General features: G+C 35.8%; 1 protein-coding gene across 1 annotated transcript; it reads right to left on the reverse strand.

The window, feature by feature from the left end:
* Positions 1 to 20,725: 20,725 nt before the first annotated feature.
* LOC127126584 (uncharacterized) lies at positions 20,726 to 25,200 on the reverse strand. The gene is made up of 7 exons (XM_051055537.1): positions 25,013 to 25,200; positions 24,605 to 24,793; positions 24,002 to 24,082; positions 23,809 to 23,856; positions 22,492 to 22,581; positions 21,683 to 21,739; positions 20,726 to 21,108 (listed from the first exon to the last, which is right to left on the reverse strand). Exons 1-7 carry the CDS (start codon positions 25,013 to 25,015, stop codon positions 20,890 to 20,892), a joined length of 687 nt encoding a protein of 228 aa, XP_050911494.1. The 5' UTR covers positions 25,016 to 25,200; the 3' UTR covers positions 20,726 to 20,889.
* Between the last annotated feature and the right edge of the window lie 135 nt (positions 25,201 to 25,335).

Consider the following 25,335-nt stretch of genomic DNA (forward strand, 5'->3'; position numbering starts at 1 on the left):
GGGAATCCGAAGCTTTTTGGGGCACGCCGGGTTCTATCGGCGCTTTATCAAGGACTTCTCAAAGGTGGCTAAGCCTTTGAGCAATTTGCTAGCTAAGGACCAGGTATTTCTCTTAACAGATGAATGTTTTCAAACTTTTGAAACTTTAAAAGAAAAATTGGTTACCGCTCCGATTATAGTCGCTCCAAATTGGAATTTAAATTTTCAGCTAATGTGTAATGCTAGCGACTATGCAATTGGAGCGGTACTTGGCCAAAGAAAAGAAAAAAAAATTCATGCGATACATTACGCAAGTAAAGTTCTTAATGAGGCTCAAATTAACTATGCCATAACTGAAGAAGAATTACTTGCGATAGTGTATGCGCTTGAAAAGTTTAGATCTTATCTTATAGGGTCTAAAGTCGTAGTGTATACCGACCACGCGGCGATTAAATATTTGCTCACCAAATCGGATTCGAAGCAAAGGCTCATCCGTTGGATCCTCTTGTTGCAAGAATTTGATGTTGAAATCAAAGACAAGAAAGGATCGGAAAATTTGGTGGCGGATCATTTATCCCGCTTGGTGAATGTGGAGGTTACCGCATCGGAGAAGGAAATCCGGGAAGAATTTCCTGATGAAAAACTGTTCAAAGTTCAGGTTAGGCCGTGGTTTGCAGACTTTGCGAACCACAAGGCTAGTGGTTTTGTGCCTCCCGACCTAACTTCGAACCAAAAAAGGAAGTTTCTTTCGGATGCCAAGTATTACGTATGGGATGACCCGTACTTGTTTAAGTTGGGTAGTGATAACCTTTTAAGGAGATGCGTTACTGGCGATGAAGCGCAGAGCATCCTTTGGCATTGTCACAACTCGCCTTACGGCGGACACTATAATGGGGTGAGAACGGCCACTAAAATCCTTCAGTCAGGATTTTATTGGCCCACTATTTTCAAAGACGCACATACCCATGCGCAAAGTTGTGATAGTTGCCAGAGAAGCGGTGGGATTAGTAAGAGAGACGAGATGTCTCTCCAAAACATCCAAGAGGTCGAAGTATTTGATTGTTGGGGCATTGATTTTGTAGGACCATTCCCACCCTCTTATGGTAACGAGTATATGCTTGTCGCAATTGATTACGTTTCTAAGTGGGTTGAGGCGATTGCCTCACCTCGGGCGGATGCGAAAACGGTGATAAATTTTTTGAAGAAAAACATATTTTCCCGTTTCGGAACCCCCCGAGTGTTGATAAGTGACGGAGGGTCACACTTTTGTAATGCACCGTTGGAAAGCATTTTAAAACATTACGGTGTATCACACAGAGTGGCAACTCCGTATCACCCACAGGCTAATGGGCAAGCTGAGGTCTCTAATCGTGAGATTAAGAGAATCCTCGAAAAAACTGTGTCAAATTCGAAAAAAGAGTGGTCACAAAAATTGGATGAAGCGTTATGGGCATACCGTACCGCCTTCAAAGCTCCAATTGGCCTAACTCCTTTTCAATTGGTGTTTGGTAAAACTTGCCATTTGCCGGTTGAATTGGAGCACAAAGCCTTGTGGGCTCTGAAATTTTTAAATTTTGAAAATGATTTGGCCGGTGAGAAAAGGAAGGTGCAACTGCTTGAGTTGGAAGAGATGCGCAATGCCGCATACCACTCAAGCTGGTTGTACAAAGAGAAGGTAAAAAAATACCATGACAAAAATCTCTGAAAGAAAGAATTTGTGCCGGGACAGTTGGTCCTCTTGTTCAATTCCAGGTTGAAGTTATTCCCCGGAAAGTTGATATCAAAATGGTCCGGGCCATTTCGGGTCAAAGAAGTTAAGGAGTACGGAGCTATTGTCATTGAGGACCTGGAAAAGAAGGACAGTTGGACCGTTAATGGCCAACGTTTGAAGGTTTATCTTGGCGGTCATGTGGATCGCGAGAGCTGTGCTATTCCGTTGGATGCTCCTCTGTGAGCATCACACCGTCGAGCTTAGCCGACGTTAAACAAGCGCTTGTTGGGAGGCACCCCAACATTGTAAGTATTTACAGTTTTTTCTGTTCTGTTGTAGTGGGATTCCAATTTGTAAAACCTTGCTGAAATGTACCTGGAATGCTGTCTTTGAAAAGGCAAATGCTGTCATGCTCGCTTGATGCTCGCTAGGCGAAGCAGTAGCGAGCAGATTCGCTAGCTGCTCGCTAGGCGAAGCAGCAGCGAGCGCTGCGTGACAGCACTAATTAAATCTCAGCAGGCCATGCATTTTGGGCCCAAACAAAATTTTGTTTTTAGCAGATCTGCTCTCACGAACACTCAATCACTCTATCACTTTTTCATCTCACTCAAACTGTAAACCCTAGCATTGCATCCCTAACCTCCTGTGCATTTCAAATTCAAACGATCTCAAAATCAAGTTTGCCTCTTCTTCATTACTTTCTATTTCTTTCTGTTTCCAAAATTGCTTGAAATTTCATTTACATGAGACATTTAGGATGAAGTTGTGGTGTGGGAAACTTTAGGTTTTGCATGTGGGAAACTTTAGGTTTTGAATATGGGAATTTTAGGTTTTGCATGTGGATTTGTAATTACATATAGCATAGAACGATTCTTTTCTTGATAGATCCTTTTGTTCTGAAATTGACACCATGAGAGACTTGGGTTTTTGGAAAATTTCACTGAAAATACTGCAGAACCAAAAAACCCGTAAGGTTCGCTAGCAACTCGCTAGGCGAACCAGAAGCGAGATTTCGCTGCCACTTCGCTAGGCGAAGCAGCAGCGAGCATGGCAGTAGTTTGAATTATGTGTTGCTTTCTAATCTGTTTGTGTGTTGTGTTGCTTCCTCTTTATGTTTTGCAGATGAAATCAAGATTCGGAGCTTCGAAGAAGAGAAAGGGAGGGAACACTTCCCGTCCCGTAACAATACAATTTGACACCGACAAGTTTGTCGGCCCGAAGCAAGCCGCAAGATACGTTGCTTTGGAGAAGCGGAAAATTCTACCGGAGAAGAGATTCATCATCAACCCTGAAGGCACGAACCGAACATTCGTCGGGTTGATTGACACGAAAAAGTGGGATCGATTAATTAACCCCCTGGAGCATTATGATATTGCAACGGTGCGTGAGTTCTATGCGAACGCACTTCCATATGATGACGAGCCATTTACATGGACATCTAGAGTGTCCGGTCGTCCTGTTGCTTTTGATCGGGATGCTATTAACCGCGTCCTTGGTGAACCGCTCCAACTGGGAGCCGAGGAGAGAGACACCTACCACACAGAATTAAGGCTTCACCGGGATATGGATGCCATTTCTGCTGTCCTGCTTTTAAGAGGGAAATCAGTTGAGCTGAACCCATCTGGGGTTCCTATGAGATACCATAGGGAGGACATGACTCCCTTGGCTCAACTGATCCTGCTGTTGGTTCTGACAAACATCAAACCTAAGTCCCACACTTCTACCGTGTCGATCCCAGTGGCACACTTGGTACACTGTATCCTCACTAACGTCCAGATCGATGTGGCGAGGATTATTGCTTTGGAATTAAAGTCCGTGATTGAAAGCGGGCTAAAGGCGGGGGCACGAGTGAATTGTCCCCTTGCTTTCCCTTGCCTAATCATGAGTTTGTGCATGCAAGCGAGGGTGAGACTACCTTCTAGGGGTCAAGTAAGGATCCCGCCACCCATCGATGACCGTTACGTGGCCAAGTATTGCAGGGCGAAGAATGTTAGAGGTAGTGCAGCTGCTGAGGGTACCTGGGCTTCTGATGGTCCTAGTACTTCTACTCTCGGACCCGATCCTTACCAGCAAGCTGTCTGCAATTACAACTGGGACTGGATGGCGGCAACTCAGCATGCCATGCTCGATATGCATGATTCTATGCAGCGGTTACAGCTGCAGGGAAGTGACCCCACCGGTGATCACTCATTGATAACGCGTGAGCAGTTTCTACTTAACGCTAACTGGCCTGTGGACAGGCCTGTGTTTGGTGAGGGGGCGGGTGCTGGTGCGTCTTCTGGTGTTGCTGATGGTGATGATGATGATGATGATGAGGCTACCGGTTCTGAAGCCGGTAATGAGGAGGGTTATGAGTCCGTGGAGGGCTAAGTTATTTTATTTTTTGTTTTATGTTTTATTTCTACTGTATTTCCAGAATTCTGTATTTTGATTTTGGCTTTGTACTTTTGGGGTGTTTCGTCCCCCATGAACAAATTTAAATTTTGAAGTTAATATCATTATTTATGTTTTAAATTTTGTTTGTTTTAATAAATTTTTGGTTGGTTGAGTGGCAAACCTTCTAGATTGGTTGCTCCTCAAAGAAGTATCCAATGAAGGTGCATCCGAGCTTGGATGGCAATGATAAGAATAAACAAGTGAATAAGGCTAAGGTACATGGTTACCTCCGGCTAGAATTTTAGAATGCACTAAGAACTTTACTCTTTTTTGTAATTGAGTATTGTCTTTTTGCAACATAATTGAATGAATGTTTCATCTAGGACTTAAAACCACAAATTATGAGGAAACCTCCATTGTACACTTAAATGCTGGATTCTAATAAGTTTTGTTGATTCATTTGATTCATGCTTTGTCTTTTATTATTATGAATATGTGGAAGCAATTAGAAATGATCAAGGCACTTGTTTTCTATCGAGCACAACCAGTTCCAAATACAACTTACCTGTGAGCAGAGAGAGTATTCGTTAACCCCTTTGAGCTTAAACAGTTGAATCTCAGCTTGAAATAAAGCGAGATTTCAAAAATCTTTTTTTTACAACCCGAAAAATCTTGATTATTGTTCTTTTGCCGTAAAAAGTTAAGAGCATTCACTTAGGGTGAGTAAGAAATAAGTTGGGGAGAACGAATATGAGAATCAGTAAGTGCCACAACTCTTGAAAAACCGAGCAAGCATTGAAAATAAAAATTAGAAAAGAAAAACATCTGTTTTGTAAATATGATGTGAAAGAAAAGAGAAAAAAATATAATATAGAGAAAATAAAAATGAATGCTTGCTTGGAAGAAAAATAGTGAAAAACAAAAATTGAGTTGTGAAATAAGAGTTGTGAAGGTTTCAAATGAGAAACAAATGGAACGAAGTTGAGATGTGTGAATAATGTACAGTGAATGTCTCTTTTGCATCGGCAATTTCGTTTTCAATGGCCTTAGAAATAACCCTTGTTTGTTAACCTAACCAAGCTTCAACCGAAAAGTCCTTAGTGATCTTCGTGCTTCCACATTACCATTTATAATTGTTAGACATTGTATGAATCGAATTGATTTCTTCATTATTTGTTAGAGAGTGAGATTATTCCCGCGGTTGCAAACGCGTAAATTCTTCAATCCTTTTTCGAAGAGGAGAGATAGAGTGATTCATTCAAGATAATATTGTTGTAGATAGATACATATTTCGCATTGCTACTAAGTCTTAGTTCTTGTGTATTATTTTATTCGAACCGTTGGAAATTTGTATCTGCTGATTCGCTTGTGTTTGAGCCGTTTTATCCGACTTCGGAGAAACCTTTTTCTTAAAGCAAATCCTCTTGTCCTTCAAGGGGCATACTTTGCTTGAGGACAAGCAAGAATCTAGTTGGGGAGAGTTGTTAGATGCCCAAAAGTGCTTATTTGAGCTATCAAATGTGGGCATCTTTCACTCCATTTCCTTGCTAAAGTGTTCGAAACCACCTTTGTTTTGGATGAAATGCAATTCAATGATAAACGATCTTGGTACCTTTGATTTGTGTGTTATTGTGCAGGAAGTAGGCATGAAATAATAGAAAGTGAAGACACAAGAAATTTGGCAAAGGGATCAAATAAAACAAGCATTCATCAGCTTGCTCGCTAGGCGAGGGCTGTGGCGAAGGACTCGCTAGGCGAGCGTCCAGCGAGAGCCCAGCGAAAAGCTCCAGTATTTTACAGTGGCAAACATGACCACACTCGCTAGGCGAGCTTCCAGCGAGGTGTGTGGCGAACACGTCCAGACTTGGTGAAAAGCGCAGCCAGCACTCACTCGCTAGGCGAGCCTTTAGCGAGCTCCCAGCGAGCATTCCAGTAGCAAAACCTCTCAACCTCGCTGGAGCGAAGGTTGAAGCGTGGCCTTCGCTAGGCGAAGGTTTTATTCGCTCAGCGAACATGACAGTCTGGCAATGGTTGTTTCTCTGGGCGCAGGTGCCTCAGGTGCCTCATTTAGGGGCTCGCTAGGCGAGCCATTTTGCTCGCCTAGCGAGCATGACAGCCCAGTAGCAGCTCTATAAGTAGCAAGGGCTACTTTTTGGAGCCATACCTTATTTTTCCATACTTTTGTACTTTTTCTAGATATTTTACAGCATTGTTCTAAGGATCTTTTGTGACCTAGAAACCATTTTTCTTCATCTCTTAACCATCTTTCACAAAAAGAAGGTGGATTCCCATCCAATCTCGATTATTCGACTCGGATGTTGATCAACCTTCTTCCGAAACTTGTTGACCAAGCTACCATGAAAATGAGTAGCTAAGTCCTTCATTTTGTCAAGGTTAGATGTAGATGATCATTAGCTTTGTGTGTAAATGCAAGGATCTTCATTTGTAAACTCTTTAATGGTGAACATATGGTGAAAACTTTGTTCTTATTGAAAACTCTTTGTGTTGGTTTATGATCGAGAGATGTTTACCAACTCTTAACCTAGGTTTTCATCCAATCTTGTTTGTTAGCTAGAGATAGTAATGAATGATTTTGTTCACCATAAGGTTGAACCAAAAAGTTGTCATTTTGATAGATTGTGTTAGAGATAAACAATGGATCAAAATGGGAAAACTCACAATGTGTGTTAGAGATAAACACATTGGGAGGACTTTGTGAAATAGTTTATCATCTAAAGGAGTTTATAAGTTTTGTTGATCTAACATATACATGCAAAGTGATCGTCGAACCCTAACTTTGGCAATATTTCTCAAATATTCAAACCAAAACTTTTACCGCATTTTATTATACTTTTATGCAAGATACCGTGACAAATACCAAAACCCCATTGTTACCTTAAGCTAAGAATTAAAACAACTGTCGAAAGGCGGTGATATCTCACAATCCCTGTGGATACGATAACAAAAACCCGACACTTAAAATTACATTCAACAATTATGTTGATTATATGATTATTATGACTGAATCCATGTGTGAATTATCATGTTTATGAATATGTAATTTTCTACCATTGATGAATATTTGAATCTTTGATCATGATTATGAATGTTAGTGAGAATGATGATCTAATTGTATGTCAAATTGGCATGCCCATGATTGATTGTGCACTATAATATGTTTAATTGTGGTGATATTGTTGTGTGATGTCCAATTTGAGTTATGGGGTATTTTGAATGTGAAAATAATAATTTGAATGATGTATGAGGGTTATAGAAGAAGGGGGATTAAGATCATGGGAAAACGAGGATTTTCTGGAAAAATAACTAATGTCAATCGATTGCATGTGTACAGTTTTTGAAACAAATAACTATGTTAGTCGATTGTTATTTGGAATTAATTTATTGCATGGACTCTATAAGTGATTTTTAGGAAAGGCGGAATGAAAATGTATTTGATGCCAATCGATTGACATCTCATGTCAATCTGTTGCAGGCCAAATTTTGGAAAATTTCTGTTTTGAACTATGTTGCATTACCCGACGATTTAGGCCATAACTTTAGTGTTGTAACTCCAAATAAGGTGTCTTTTGAAGAGTTGGAGAGCTAACATACAAAGCTACCTCATGGTATTTCTTGGTGAGATAATTGATGTGCAGGCGTATGTCCAATATAGGAATGTATGTTATGAAATGTATGGATAATTATATGAATCGGTGTGTTTACTTAATGATGAATTAATGTTAAAATGATTTAACATGATTGAACTTCATGTGAATACACATTTGATGTGGTACTTCTATTTAATGATGATTTTAGTGATATTTCATGTTATTGAAAATCATGCATCATGGTGTATGGACTTCGATCCAGTTTTGGTGTGCTCTAGTCCGATGGTGTGGATCCAATAGTGAGTAGCTTGTTCGAAATGAGAATCAGTTAAGCATTACTAAAGGTGTTAGTGGCAAATTAGTGTGCTCTGGTCTGATATTGTGGATTTAGGAGCGAGATGGATATGTGTTGACCATAATGGTACCACATGCACAAGTGTCATGTTGTGTTGTGAGTCACATTTTATATAAATGTGCATGTTGTTATGAATGAGTGTGAGATTATGGTGATGTTGATTATAAATGTATGTTATGTTGTATGTTTCTCGACATTCACGTTCTTTACATTGTTCATATTGAATGTTGTTTCTCACTTTTTTGCTTCATAATGTCCATCATGGACATCTTGTAGATAATCTGGAGTGAGAATTCTTGTTATGTCTGGAAGGTGGTTTGTTAGAGCTGTTTTTCGTTTTATTTATTTATCGCTTTATCTCACTTTAGTGTTCTGATCGTGTAACATCGGGGGCGGGAGTTTGTTATGCTTTGATTAACGTTGACTTTGGTGTTTGAGAAGTTCATTAACTAATTATGAAGCTTTATTGAGGTTGTTATAATATGATTTCCGCTTAATTATGATAATTGTTTGACGAATTTTTGGAGGGATGCCGTTGCTGACACCTTAAATTGTTGAGTAAACCTTTTTAAATACGTTTTGGGGTTTAGGGTGTTACAGGGATGATTATTCATATATGGGTGGTTAAATAGAGGGATATTTAGGGGTCCTTACCCTCATATCTTCTCCCTTTTTACTATAATTTGTAATTGATGTTTTGTTCGTGGCCAAAGGGGGTTTTGACAAAACCTCTTTGAGGAGATTGATTGATAATCTTTTTACTCTCAAATATGATATGTATTCTCATAGATATATCTTGATGTCTTGTTTAACCTTGTTGATAACCTTGTCGATAACCTTGTTGATGCCTTGTTGATATTATTATCATGTTTGTGTATGGTGGTTTCCTATGATTTGTCAATCTATTCAATAGGGCGGGAGTTAGAATGTTTAATTTTGAATGGCTATGTTTATCGGTATGTTTTTGGGGCGGTGGGACCTCAAATAGTCAAAATAGGCTAGTTTCAGAAATAGATTCAAATGCGGAAATGAAATGGGGCAGAATACTCGAACTTGCTTCAAGAAGATTTAGAGTTCAATTAATTATCTTTATATGGATTTAGAGCTCAAAACGAATATTTAACTAGAATTCAAATTTGAGTTCGGGAAAGGTAAAACTCGTCCATAGCTCGCCATGTTAAGATGCATATTAACATTCTCACTCGTAAACACCACATATACAATTTTCCTAAGTTCTAACTATTGACTATTATAGGGTTCCAAATTGACCATTGAGAAAACTAGCATAACATAGAGGCCACATTTACTATCATCAATTTTTTTCATACATTGGTTGATTGTTCTTATATCTTAAATTTTCTAATGTTATTTAATTATATTTTTTTAAATTAAAATAATATTTTTTATAAATCCAATTACTCGATCCATACCAATTCAAATTGTTCATCATCAAATTGGATTGGTTCGAGTCTAATGTATAATTGATTCAATTCATAAAACTTAAGGGCATTATTTTTTGCACCTTTAGTGTTACTCACATTACCTTTGTAAAAAAATACAAAATGCCTCTCAAATACGGGAAGATATTTTCGGGTGCACCAAAACATCAGAAAAAATCTGGAACTATATTTTCGGATACTGGCATAATTTGATGACAGTCCGTCATTGCATGAATTTAGTAGAAGAATTGGATCAAAACAACTACAGATAAGCCAAAATGAAGAAGAAAGATCAAAGAATGAGGAAAAATAGTTAAGTGTGAAGATTGTTGACTTAGTGAAAATTTGGATGAAAAGGGAGCAAAAATAGTGCAACTTCCGGAAAAATCACATGCACCACCAGAGAGCATCGCGTGCTCAATAAGGGCCAGAAAAACGGCATCGCACGATGCAGGTCATCACGCGTGCGATGGTCCCTTTTCTAGGCTTTTTCTGACACGTCTGATCCATTCTGAGCTCTTTTTAAAGGGAATATTTGCACTTTTATAAGGGTTACGAAGATTTGAGAGCAAATCACAATTTGGAGAGCATGAAAAGAGATTTTTAGTGCATTTAAAGTCATTGGAGGTCATTACTTCATGGGAATTCATATGTTATTTTCATCAATCAATTGTGGTATTGTAATCTGAATTATGAGTAGCTAAGCTCCCCTATGTTAGGTTGTGTTATGATGAACTTATTTCAATATTATTGTGTAATATGTTGATTTGACTTTGTATGAACCTTTTAATCTGTAATTTCATTCAATTGTTTATTGTTCTTAATGCTTTTTTATGTGACATACTCTTTTAAATTAATTTTGGGTACATAGGGAATACTGACCCTTAGCCTATGTGTTGGACCAAGGGCAATTGTTGTACTTATGCTAGTTAAATAGGAATTGGAGACCCTGAGGAGTGACATAGGGAATTAACATTTTGTGCATCGCCCAACCCTGTTTACGCTGGCGGACTAGGGATAGAAAGCTCTGAGTAGTGGTTAGTGAGTTATTTCATGAAGGATCGGTTATAACGGTTTTATTAATTTGTTGTGGGGTTATAGTCAAAAGATCATTCATATAGGGCATCAAACATCAACAATAGAAAAATAAGGGATTCTAAAACACAATTTGGCCACTTTCGTAATTCTGTTTAATCTCTTATTTATTTTTTGCATTAAAACTCGAAAACCCCCATTTTTACTAGTTTTTATACAATGCACACATTTTGTCTTGTTAAAAGCAGTCCCTATGGATTTGATCTTTTTATTACTACAGCTTATCGGTACACTTACCGAGAAGTCATCAAGTTTTTGGCGTCATTATAGGAGACTATTAATATCTCAACAAGACGATGTTTATGCAACGTTTTACTTTTAGTCTTTTTGTATTTTTATTTTTATTTTCTTAATAATCATAGTGTTACTGAGGTATTTCCTTTTTGTGTATGCGCAACTCAGGATCGGTGTTGACACCGTTTAATCCAGAAATTGAAAGAACCGCACGTGCTATCAGAAGAGCAGTCAGGGAAGAAAATATAGCTCAAGAGATCTTAGTTAAAGATCAACCACTGATTTCTTCTGACTTTGAAGAAGAAACCATCATGGAAGTTGTACAACCCTTAACTATGGGGGATTATTGTAAAAGAACCGATGAAGGACAAGTTTCTAGAGGGTTTGTACCGGCAGACCCTGTTAACTTTGATATCAAGAGTTCAGTACTTTCATGTTTAAGATAAAATTCGTTCGACGGGAACACGATTAGAAACCTGTGGTAGCATCTAACACGCTTCTACGAAACAACTTCAATGTGCAAACCAACTGATGTCACTGAAGACCAGGTTAAATTGAGGTCGCTTTGGTTCTCACTGATTGAAAGGGCAAAAGATTGGTTACTTTGCCTTCCAAATGGAACAATCGAGACTTGGAAGGAATTGGAGGGCAAATTCCTAGAAAGATTCTTCACTACTACTCAGTTTACCAAACGCCGAGCACAAATTGGAAATTTTGAGCAACAGGAAACTGAGTCACTTTATGACTCTTGGGAAAGATTCAAACTTTTGCTACGCAGATGCTCAAATCACAATATGAATAATATGGAGAAGATGCAGAATTTTATTAAAGGTCTTAAGAGTCAAACTCATATTTTGTTGAACGCTTTCCAGGAGGTACTATCCGATCAATGACCAAACCACAAGTGAAAGACCTTATTGAGAAGATGTGTATGAATGAGTATCGTTCAAAAAGCGAAAGGCCGGTCAAGATTGAAACCGTGGGAACGCCTAAAGATATGTTAGTTGTTGATACCTATACTGCTCTTTTAGCTCATATTGAATTGTTAAATAAAACGCTAGCTGAAAGCATCTTAGATAAAGCTAACGTGAGCCAGGTACAAGCACTTAGGTGTGATTTTTATGGAGGAAAACATGCGAATGGAAGGTGCTCTTTGGAAGGCCCAAGTGAGGAAGTCCAATTTTCTAATTTTCAAAAGAATAACCCTTATTCCAACACCTACAATTCGGGTTGGAAAGATCACCAAAATTTCCGTTGGAGAAATAATCAAAATGAAAATGTCAACCAAGGTATGCAACAAGGCCAACAAGCTTTGTTTCAAAGGAAACCATCACAGTTGGAAGAGATCATGCAGAATTTCATTAAAATCACTCAAAGTAGCTTTGATCAGGTAAATAAGAACCATTAAATAATAAGTAAAAACCATGATGCGTTAATCAAGAATCTGGAGACGCGGATTGGTCTGTTATCCAGACAAATAACTGCTTTGCCAAACTCAAGTGGAGTATTTACATGTAACACTGTAATCAATACTAAGAATGAAACATGCAAGGTTGTGGAAACATATTTTGGGGTAATTACTGAAAAGGGTAAAGCTAAAATAATTAAAGAGGATGTGATTGAGAAAAAAGAAAGTGGAATTGAAAAAGATGATAGTAACAATCAAGGTGACCAAGAGGAAAGAGGAGTCACCATTAATCAACTCATTGATAAAAACTCTCCTTGGAGAAGAACAAAGAAGCATATCTTGAATGAACCAAACCCTCCTTGACCGAATTGCATAAAACCCGTGTACCCTATAATTAAAAAGAAACCAGTTCAAGACGATGAGGCAGGGATGTTTACAAAGTTCAAGGAAATGCTAGCTACTCTCCAGTTAAGTATTTAATTCCATGAAACTTTAGAGCTAATGCCTAAGTTTGCTAAATTTATGAAGGCATTACTAAAGAGTACGAAAGATAAAATGGTCAAGAAACATGTAAACATGACCGAAAAGAATGATATGATAATACCTCAATCCTTGCCACCAAAGTTAAAAGACCCGGGTAAGTTTACTATTTCTTGTAATATTGGTAGAGTGAAGATTATGCATGTTCTATGTGATCTTGGATCTAGCATAAATATCATGCCACTGAAAAAGGTTAAAGAATTGAAAGTGGATGAGATCACACCAAGTAACATGAATCTCACTCTAGTTGACTCGTCTGTTACTCAATCGCTTGGTATCTTATGAGACATGTTAGTACATGTCGATGAATTAGTGTTTCCTACAGGTTTTGTAGTGCTTGATACAAAAGGAGATTCATGAGGGTCTTTTATTCTTGCACAGTCATTCTTGGCAACTGGGAAAACAAAGATAGATGTAGAAACAGGTAAACTTATCTTGAAGTTCAATAAAGAAAAAGTGGTTTTCAAGGTGTATGACTGGACACGTATGTGGAGGACTTGAATACTTGCCACCATATGGAGGAAAAAGAATAAGTAAAGTGACCGACGTGAGGGTATCCCTTGCGTCTGATGTGCCTTAGGCATGAATCGTCAAGCTAATGACGGAAAAGAAGCGCTTGATGGAAGGAAGTCCATCGGTAAAAATTTAATTTTATGTCGTAGTGAATTTTAATTTTTAACATTGTCAATTTATGTGTTATGTTGTTGTAAGAGAAAATAAGTAAAACAAGGAAAGAAAGAAAAAGAAAAAGGGAAGAAAAGAGAAAAAGAAAAGAGAGAGGAAAAAGCTTCAGACCATGGTATAATCATGCAGGCTATCCGCGCGTGATAGGACTCTATTGCGTGCAAGATATATGCATCACACGTGTGATAGAGACATTGGGAAGATCCATAGTTCTGTTGGCATCGTGCGCACGATGAGGATATGACACGTGCAATATGAACGTTGGAAAGAGACACTGAAGGTAACTGTTTCTATTGCATGCGATAAAGGTATAATGAGCGCGATGAGCAACGTCTAGTTGCCCTATAAATGGTGATCTTCAAATCACTTTTTCTCATAATTCGTATTCTACTCCTCTACTTTCTATTCTTATCTTTGAGCTAAAGTTTTACGTAATTTTCTTCTTTTTCTCTGTGTTATATTGTTATTATTGTTGTTTTAGGTATCATGGCTTCCAAAAGAGGACGTGTATCAAGAGGCACATCATCAAGGGCTGCCCCAATGCCTAGCAATCCTACCTTCCCAAATCTAAAATTTCTCTCTAAGGCTCATCGGAAAAATATCTTAAGCTTGTGGATTACCATATTATGAGGGAAAGGGTATTTGATTTGAATTATTTGCAAGGTTTTGGAGAAGTTGGAGAGCTTTTGCAACAAAGGCAATGGATAAGTTTCAATAATTTGATTCATGAAACAAACAAGAGTATCAATCTAGAGTTTTACGTGAATACAACATTTGGAGATGCGAACTCTTATACCTCCTATGTGCGAGGTAAGTATATTGATTATTCTCCTTCTAAAATAAACTCGCTTTTAAATTTCCAACCTCCTCTAGTGTGTGCTATCATGAAGTATAGACACGAGCACAAAGTCATAAACAAGGAACTGACCCAAGTAATGTTAGATGAATTATAGACCAGAGCACAAAGTTATAGAGTGTGGTTTAGCACCACGTCTCAAGACCACCGAATTCTGCCAAATTTTGAGGGCGTGAGCCTTATTTTTTGTTCAAACTTTAGAGGCTGCATCTAATCAATCACAATTCATTATGAAGCGGTGTTTAGGTTTATTAGCTCTTTTAAGGGGGGAACCTATTAAGTTGGGGAGGTTAATAGCTAAAATTATCAAATATATGGCTAACGCTGCACAAAACGCTTGTAGGAATTTTTTTGTTATAAGTAAATTATGCAGGAGAGCAAGTGTGCTAGTTTACCCTGACGATGAGATGATCATCTTGAAAGCACCGCTCAACGCTTCGACCATTAGAAGGTTGCAAAACATCCATCAAGGAGAAGCTGCTCAAAATGATCAATACGATAATCAACCAGAAAATGATGAAGGAGTCAACCATCCAAAAGAGAAACAAGAACCATAACAAATGCAAGGTCAGCAAGCGATAGAATTTCAGAGAAGAATGGAAGCTCGCGCAATGGGGGTTACAAGATGGATAAAGGAAGTTTCACCCACTTTGCATGTTGAACCTCCGAGATTCACTCCTGCGTTTAGAGACTTCTATAATCAACAAGAAGGCCATATGCCAGCTCAGAGCTTAAGAGCCAGGTTTACATCAGCATAAGAAATGGAGAATTACTTCACTAACCAAGATAAAGAGCAAGCAAGGAGGAGAGACCACATGCGCGTAGAATGGACGAGGCAAAATAATGACTTAAACAACACAATGAATGACATGTATGATCTTTCCCGCAACAATGATATGTGAAAGGACATGTAGTTTGTTTTCAATTTTTGGAAGATTTTATTTTTAATTTCAAATGTAACCTAGAAAAGAGTAATAGCCATTATAAGTGCTTTTCCCCTTTGTACTATTCTAATAAGTGTCTTTAATGAACAAGTTTGTAGCTGTTTTTTTCCTTCATATTTGCAAGTTTAGAACTTTAGCATTGAACAGATGATTCAAAAGAAACTTTATCATCACAATAGCAACTAGCAACTTGAAGGCGAGGGATGAGAAAAGAATCAACGGACTTGTACTCAACCTACAGATACCTCATCTAGTAAGGTTTGAGCCAAATAAACTCCATTATTCACATTTCTTTCTTTCTTTATGAGTGTATCCGTGCATTATTATTTTATCTGGTTTGATCTATTTCTGATTAATTTCATCTGGCTTGACTGACACAACTGAGGCAGATTTTTGTTTATAACTTTGAGCCTTTTTAAACCATCGTGTAGTAATAGGTATATCCATTGCTAACCACTTTAAGATTAGCCTTTCTTTCAGTGACGTAGCCTAAAATTCTTAGCCATATGACTTGAAATATATTTTATTTCCACCCTCTCTTTGGAGTTAAGTAGAAGTATAGTTCCTAAAGTGTGTGAAAACGATTAAGTTTGGGGTTGCTCTTGGAAATGAGCAAAGTTTTAAGTTTGGGGTTGGGGTACTAGAGAATAGTGGCCAAAAATTTCAAAACTTATGAGAAAAAAGAAGTGGAAAAAGACACTTCTTCAAAAAAAATGAAAGTATAAGACAGGCCAAAAATATCTAGTATCGTCAAAAAGGAACAAAGAGGTATAATTATAGAAGGAGAACTAGGTATCTAAGTCCAAAGGTTTAAACCTATTTTCCTAAAATATCCTACCCAAACATAAGCCAAGTTACAACATGAAAAGACCTTTAATGTGTGTGTTGTAATTTATGTGATGAACTATATTAGAACATGATTAAGCTAAGCATAATTGATTTTGCATGTTGATTTAGAGATAACCATGACCATTGAGTGAGTCAAAGTGAGCTGAGGGACAGGTTGAGTACTCGTCAATGTTGAGGACGTTTTCCAAATTTTCCAGATGGAAGTTGGAAGCTAGAACGATGGTCAGGTAAAAGAAATATTTAATTTGGTGATGTTCAATTGTAATTGTGCGACTTGTTTTCTGTTGAAATGTGCAGTTGCAGGCGAGTTACTTGAGGACAAGCAAAGATTCAAGTTTAGGATTGTGATGACAGTCTGTCATTGCATGAATTTAGTCGAATCGGATAAAAACAAGTGAAAGATAAGCCAAAATGAAGAAGAAAGACCAAATAATGAGGAAAAAACAAATAAGTGTGAAGCTTGTGGACTTAGTGAAAATTTAGGTGAAAAGGGAGCAAAAAGAGTGCAGCTTCGGGAAAAATGACACGCACCGTCGCACATGCGATAAGGGCCATAAAAGTTGCATCGTGCGCGTAATGTAGGTCATCACGCGTGCGATGGTCCCCTTTCTGGGCTTTTTCTGGCGCGTCTGATCCATTCTGAGCTCTTTTTAAGGGGAATTTTTGCACTTTAATAAATGTTACAAAAATTGGAGTGCAAAGCACGATTTGGAGAGCATCAAAAGAGATTTTTAGGGCATTTAAAGCCATTAGGGACTATTACTTCAAGATAATTCATATGTTATTTTCATCTATCAATTATGGTATCGTAATTTGAATTATGAGTAGCTAAACTCTTTTAGGTTAGGTTGTGTTATGATGAACTTATTTCAATATTGTTGGGTAATATGTTGATTTGACTTTGTAAGAACCTTTTGATCTATAATGTCATTCAATTGCATATTGTTCTTAATGCTTTTTATGTGAGATACTCTTTAAAGTTAATTTTGGATACATAGGGAATACTGGCCCTTAGCCTATATGTTGGACCTAGGGCAATTGTTGTACTTACGTTGGTGGAATAGGAATAGGAGATCCCGAGTAGTGGCATAGGGAATTAACGTCATGTGCATCGCCTAACCCTGCTTACAATGGTAGACTAGGGATAGAAAGCTCTGAGTAGTGGTTAGTGAGTTATTTTGTGAGGGATTGGTTATAACGGCTTTGTTAATTCGTCGTGGGATTATAGTAAAAAAATCATTCATATAGGGCATCAAACATCAACAATAGAGAAATAGGGGATTCTAAAACACAACATGAACGCTTTCGTAATTCTGTTTAATCTCTTATTTACTTTTTGCATTAAAACTAGACACCCCCCCCCCCCCCCCCCCCCTTTACTAGTTTTTATACATTGCATGCATTTTGTCTTGTTAGAAGCAGTCTGTGTGGATTCGATCTTTTTATTACTACGACATTATCGATACACTTGTCGAGAAGTCATCATATTTGTCAAACCAAAAACAGATGCAGAAAACTAATATAAATTAACATTACATAGATAATGGTTAATGTAAATCTAACATTACATTTCATCATTAAGTGATGGTTGAGGACGTTTTAACATCTTTAGAATACTTTTGGTCGATCTCGCAACCTTTGCATCCACCTCGATCGAAAATTTTATTTCGTAAAGGTGAAATGTACTCCACAAAATAGTTAAATCTTCATCCGTCTTAGTCCAAACTTTATGAACTATATATTCCCTTCGTTGTCAATCAATTGTAATGATAATAGAGCTTCACGACTCTTTAATTATCCGGGTAGGGAATAGATTCTCTAGTGTGGATTTTAGATCAACAAGACGAATGATCTATGTGAACCTAAATTCAATAGTGGGGTCTCTCGCCATTGAAGTAAATAAAAGCGAGATATGAATGAACAAAATTTGACACACTTCTAAAGCCCAATTAACATTATCCTCTTTTTACTTTCTAAAAATGAAAACCCGACTGAAAAAGTCATCTTCGTATAAGTAATACCAACAATTTCCAAAAGTGGAAGCCTGTAGTTGTTGGTCTTATATGTTGAATCAATAATTAGCAGAGTGGTAAGTGTGTTGAACAACTTGATGAAATCAGGATGAGTCCAAAATATATCTCAAACGATATCTCCATCCTCGCACACTATGTACCTAGATACATAATGGTTATCATCCAAAAGCTTCAATAGTTGTTTCATTTTAGTTCTTGGACCTCTTATCGCCTTGTTATTTCGGACAAACATTGTATACTTGCTTGGTATTAGAGATATTTTGAGGTTTTTTCCGTTTCAAAGTTACAAATATGTTTTTGGGTTGCACCATGTTCAATGACATGTCAAAAACAAGGTCATTCTCTTCAAGTTTAAGGCGACATGCAATAGGATTATCGGCTAACTTGCGACACATGTCATGATTAAGTACACCACAAATCACATTAAATATCTATGTATTCTTCGTCATAAGGTGCACACACAAGTTAACAGGACACTCACATCTCCTCAAACCGGTGTCATCCCATTTTAATTTTTGAATAGAATTTGTGTACTTGTCACTTCTTTCGCATCTCAATGTCACAAGTGACTGTCTTCTATCCGAACCATTATTTGACCTCCCGATTATAATGTTGAACCCCAATTTGGCAGCCTCCATGTGCATTCATTAGAGCATATGTTCCTGAACATTATTCATTTGTAAATTGCTTACCAACGTCTACATTGACATTAACCGGTTTGACATCTCTACACATAATAACTTTGGGGACAATATCATGGTGCACGATATCTAAGGTCAATCATAACATAAAATAATTAAAAAGTGACCAAATTCGACGTTGAACTAATCTGGAAATACACTCTCATATTACATTCAACAACAATCTAGAAATGTATTTCCGAACGCAACGTTTGTTTTTTAGATACAATATCAAATTATAGGAAGTAGTGGGGTGAAAATACATATATATTACCTTAAATTCAGTTTCTTTTACTCCTTTCGATGTGAAAAAACATATAAATATTATTTTAAAGTAAAAAACTTGATTAAATATAAAACAAGGTTTTAGTATGTTTAAAAAAGAAATGCTATATGATCATGAGTAAAGCATACATACAAGATGATATTTTATTAAATTTTTCATATGACAATTTTAGAAATGTACTTAATTTGCTATTGAGTTGTTAAATTAACAAAATCATGATTATACACTTCCAAAATTAATATGGACATTTTTTTAGGGTTTTCAAATTGTGGTTCTTCACTAGTAAGTATGGGAAGAGCAATGCCCAAATTTGATTGGATTTGAATAACAAATTTGACCAAAATTAGACTGACCCATATCATAAATATTCTTAGTTTTGCTAATAAAAATTGTGTATCTGGCTAGGTTGAACCAAACATCTGAATAAATTAATGTAACATAGATATTATAAATTATGTAATTTAGATTATCCAACATAGTAAAAAAATTAATGAGCAAGCACATACGCCATCAAGCTGTTTAATTATTTATGTTGTGCAGTCGAGTAAATAAGTATAAGACTGATAAAAATTAACCAATTTAACATTTAAATAATATTATGCCGCTCTAATTTTCTATCAAATACATATTTTTTAAAAATGTTATACCATCCAATAACTTGCGGTAAATTTGTAAGTAAATCTAAAACTATTTATCGTGTATTAAATTACTTCTAATTGATATAAAACTTACATAGATTTTATGCAATACAAATTTTAATAATAATTTAAAAAATTTATCGAGCAGAATAATACTATCATAGTTAATCAAGCTAGTCTAAATTTTAAAACCTTACTAGAATGTGATTATTCCTTGGAAAGGTGTTTTTTTTATTGATATAATATAATGCTAGTTTGTGTTCACAGATTAAGAAATTCAAAAATAAAAAATTTGTATTAAAAAAAGTAATAAAAGAATTTGATAAAACTAATACATAATTTTCAAAAAAATATTTCTATATTTAATTGTTAACTCACACTACTCATAAAATATAATATAAGGAACGTCTCTGGCGCAGGTACATTTGCAATTCCATTAAAAATAAGAACCTAAGCTTACGTTTTTTTCTTTTGCCAAAATGTGGAGCTTGATATTGCTTAAAAATATAATTTAGAGCATGTAGAATGAATTCTCTTTCCATAAATCTTAACCATTAAAAATAACATTTTAAGATTCAATCCCAACTAAAAAGTAGTGAAAAGAACACAAACCAACGGAAAAGACAAAATCCCTTAAATTTGATTTAAATAGTTTTAAATTAGGTATTTTATTATTTTTCTATGACTTTTTGTGTATATTAAAATTTAAAACAAAAACTTAAATTTAAAGTTATTTAAAAATAAAAATCATTTTTAAAATATATATCTTCTAAAAAAATTGTCATTTTAATTATGTTAAAATTTTAATAATACATATTTAAATTATTAGATGTCAAAAATAGTCTTTCAATATAAAAAAAATAGTTATAAATAACTTCTACTGTTTTTTATTTAAAAAAATCACTTTTTATAAATCTATAACAAATCATGTATAAAAATGTTTTATGTTAACGTTGTTTTCCCCTGCATATGCAGTAGTAGGTTATTAAAATTTAAATTTTTCTAATACCTTATTAAGACTCACCAAAAATATCGGTACTCATTAGTCACCTAGTGATGCCACAGCTTACAAAATAGAGACAGTTCAACATCCAAAAAACTCAAAAATCTTCTGTTCCCTTGCTTCCAGCCATGTTGAATATGGATTGCAATAGAAACAGTATTTAGCAATTTATCAGTAATGATCATCATCATAATAATTATAACCATCTTCATCAGGGTAATATGTTTCATCCATATTTTCATTATTATACCAATCTTTGTCACCATCCTCATAATAATTCCCTGATCCCAGCTCACCATCCTCTTGGTCATCGTCAACCTTAGACTGAAATTTGCTGTGATTATCCGAAGGTAGATCAAATCGTACTCTCTTGGGATTACGCTCACCTGCCTGTTATATACATTAATCATGAGAAAACAGCTTCCGAAACAACCAACTGTCGATAATACCTATCGAAAAAGTTTCTTTTAAACATGTAAAACAACAAACAAAAGAAATCTCAACATTTCAATTGAATTTAGATTCATGTAACTTTTAAAGATAAGATCTGCGATAACAGCTTTCATTCATAAGATGAGTTGTGTAATAGTTATTTAGTAAAAAGTTGTTAAATAATGTAACAATACTAAGTATTATTGTTATTGAACCCATAAAGAGAAAACTAATTCAAGACTAAACTTTTTCATATCTATTGAGGTTCCAGGTTAGTGTAAAAAGTTATAGATGAACATTTTCTTTCACTAAAATATTCTTATTTAGTTCCTTAGTATTTGTCCTTAAATGCATTACAGATTTAAGTTTTTCCTCCCGGAGTATCCTTGGAACTTGTTCAAACTAAAGATATGATAACAAGCAAATGACAGAATAGATGGAACGGCTTTTACGTTTCTGCTATATCATATAAATGTTTGTCCTATAGGCAAAACTCAAGGTTGTTCAAGTAAACAGTTCAAGAGAGAATTACCGGTTCATCTTCAAATAACTTTGCCAGGCAATCGTGATTGACTTTGCTACTGAGCCTCTGCATGCATTACAAGTAAGCAAAAATATAAATAATTTCAGAACATCTTATGCCTATGATTAAAATAGCTAACATTCATGGTAGTTGCTTATTGAACTTACCAGTACAACTGTCTGTACATGATAAATCAAAAAGAGCATACACTTGGGGATGTAACCTCACCCCTATCTCAAATGGACACAAAAAAGAAGCAACGACCAGAATGCTTACCAAGCACGTGAATGCAAGGACAAAGGTTAAAGCAATTGTTGGTATTCCAAAATTATTCAGTGTCTAGAAAGATCCTAATGTTTTTATGTTTTCCACGAGCTAATAGCCCAGTGAATAAATACTAATAAATGATAAGGAAATGGTTTTCAATGAACAAATATTTCTTCAACCTTGAGTAGAATGAAGGATGTGAGGTGTTGATATATTACAAATTAAGATATGGATTTTAATTTGTATGCATTGTCAATGTAAAGTTATTTAACACATACATCCAATGATGTGATGCCACATCATTTAATGTGTTTGAAATTACTTGATTTGTCATATTAAATAAAAGATGTGGCAACACATCATTGGATGCAGTAGTATTATTGAAGTAAAAATCTCCATTAAGGGAAATTTTCAAATTCACAAATATAGGTGTTGTGTGTGTGCGCGCGCATACTCTTATTTGCATATGACTAAAAATACTAGAAGTCTAGAAGCTATACAATAGGTTTAATAAATAAAATGCATAGATAAGTCTGCTATTGAACAAATACCTTTGTTTTCACCGTTTGGCAAGTGGCCACTGCAGCAGATTGAGCAGGCTCTGAATTTTTTGCTTGTTGAGCTTGTCTCTGTTTCATTCCCTACAATAGTGTATGTTTAACAAACCAAAAGTTTATATGTTTGATGTTCTGTAGTTTTTTTTTTACCAAAATATGAATTCAGATCATTTTACAAACATGTTACTGGGGAATAAACAAGAACATGAATAAGTTCAATAGATAGACAAATGCATATATGTATTCATAGCAAAATTGACCTTTCTTGACTCCTTAGCATAAACAAAAGAAACATGCATTAGGTGTTCTGATATCACACTCCTTAGCTTTGACATTTCTTTCTTGTTTCGTCTTACTTTTCCATTTTCTATGATTATTCAATTCACCATGAAAATACATGGACATAGAAGTTGAGCTTTGTATAACAGTTAGCAATACAAGCTGGAATAAGATGTTGCAAAACTTCCAATTACCCATGGAAGAAACTGTTGGAGATGCAGTATGGAATGAAATTAGCTATTTGATTTCTAACACTAATTTTGGTGAAGTTTCATTACTAGAAAACTTGTTAGCGCAAAAGTGACACTGATAATGGTAGGAGTAGGATGGTACCATACCACTTGGATACCACATTAATGTTGTGGTATAACATGATTAATAACAATTTGATACAAAAGACTACGAACCAACACCGAATTTTACTAACAAAAGACTCCAAAATCCCAAGTAAATAGAGAAGAAATTGGGAAACAAATCACCATAATAACTACAAAACAGGGAAGCTAATCTTGAGAGATAATCTAAGATAGAGATTTAAAAATAATAATAATAATAATAATCCTGCACGTAAACTAGAAGACTCTAACATAATATCCAAATATCTTATCAAGTCTAACACCCACATTATTAAAGTTTAGGCGACATAATAGCTCTAGTCATAAAGTCATAAAGTTTAGGCGACATAATATCCAAATATAGTCATAAAGTCTAACCAGAAACAGCGTATAGCTTCCTACATGATGTGATTTTATGAGAAACTATCACATTCTTCAGTTAAAGCATACCAAATTTTAATGAAATTGGTAACAGATAGGTCAAAATCTAGTAGAGTAGACAATAGTTTTATAATTTGGAAAACAATATGCAAAGTTAATGGTCTGCTAATAAAACACAGATTAAAATCAATAACATAATGCACTTTTAACATGACTTATGAAAGTAGAACTACAAATATAACAGTGGACTTCATTGTAAAAGTGAAAATTTTATTTTGCAGCTGACGATCTCACTAAAAATTGATTCAAGAAATACCTTTCTGGATTTTGGCATTGCTGCAGCTAATTCCTTGGCTACTTGCTCCTGAAAGAAAACATAAAGCTGAGTGAGTTCCGGTGCACATTTACTCCAATAAAATACTAACAATCATGATAGAGAGTGGAATAACTAACATACTACATTCTCCAGCACTATTAAAACAACAAATATAAAGTAAAATTTTCTGTACCAAAAGATACTCGCGGTTCGAGTTTTCCCATATTTTCTTCTTGTAATTCTTCTCTTCCTCATTGAAAAGGTACCGATCAATCTATGCAGCATGTCGGCAGCAAGAATAATCAGTGTGTTATGCATGACAATGACCTGATAGTACATTAGCATAGACACAAATATGTGTAATACAAAGCAATATCAACGGCCTAGCAACAAACAAAGAAATAAATTTGGCCAAGAGAAACAATAATCATTTATGATTATCAATCACACAAACTGGGCATAATTAAGGGTGGAGCTTATTACTGTTGGATGTTGGATTTAAATCTCAAACAAAGTTTATGGATCATATTGATTTGTAAATAACTGTGAGTAGGTGAATTATTTTGTTTCCATAATTAATTTTTCCACTTCAAAACAATGCAACAGTAATTTGAAGCTCAAACAGCAGATGTGTATTATGATAAACCACTGTAGCACCGACCCCTCTGAAATATAGTGTGTCAGTATCAGTGGCGGTGTCGGACACCGACACTTGTGATTATTTCAAACTATTACAATGTCTTGTGTGGTGTTTGTGCCCGTGCTTCGCCGAGAAAACATTCTACTTGTTATTCACCTCTCGGTCATCAATATCAGAGAAACTTTCTAATTCATCTTGAGAGTCTGCACTGGTGTCATCTTCACTATCATCACTATCTCTGTGCTCACACAGTAGATCTTTTGAAGTAGATCCTTCGAATTTACTGTTTGGCAATACAGCTGGCCTTTTTTCATGCTTTTTCGCCATTGCATTCAACTTCTCAACCTGTAACCATAATAAATTGATGAAAATTTTCAATTAACTTTCAAATCTGAACATGACACTGAGAGAAGAGACAAATTCATGAACAAGTGTATAACACGATGATGATCACTCTTGAAGAAGCAAAAGCTTGAAAGGAAACGGAATCTAAAAACTAAATTGATCGGGGATAAATATAGAAATTGAAAAACAGAGAATTAGAGAGAAGGGGAAGAAATATACCATCGGAGAAAATGTAGAGAGCCTGAGATGGAATTAGCCGGAGACGGAGACGGAAGAGTGAGAAATCGGAAAGCAGGATAAAATCTCAAGTATCCCGTCAAGAAAAACCCTAGTTTTTTAAATTTGAGACCGCTATTTTCGGAATTTCGCCAGCGAATAAAACGTTCCCGCGAATTCAAACAGCAAAAAAGATTTTTTTTTTTATAGAAATAATCTATTTTTTCATAGAAATTGCCAAAATACTCCCTCGTTTCAAAAAAATTCTCAAACTACCTCACTTTTAAGAGGAGGCGTTAATTCAATTGGCGGCTCCTCTTAAATGC

Source organism: Lathyrus oleraceus, chromosome 3 (genome assembly GCF_024323335.1).
Source record: "Lathyrus oleraceus cultivar Zhongwan6 chromosome 3, CAAS_Psat_ZW6_1.0, whole genome shotgun sequence".
NCBI lineage: Eukaryota > Viridiplantae > Streptophyta > Magnoliopsida > Fabales > Fabaceae > Lathyrus > Lathyrus oleraceus.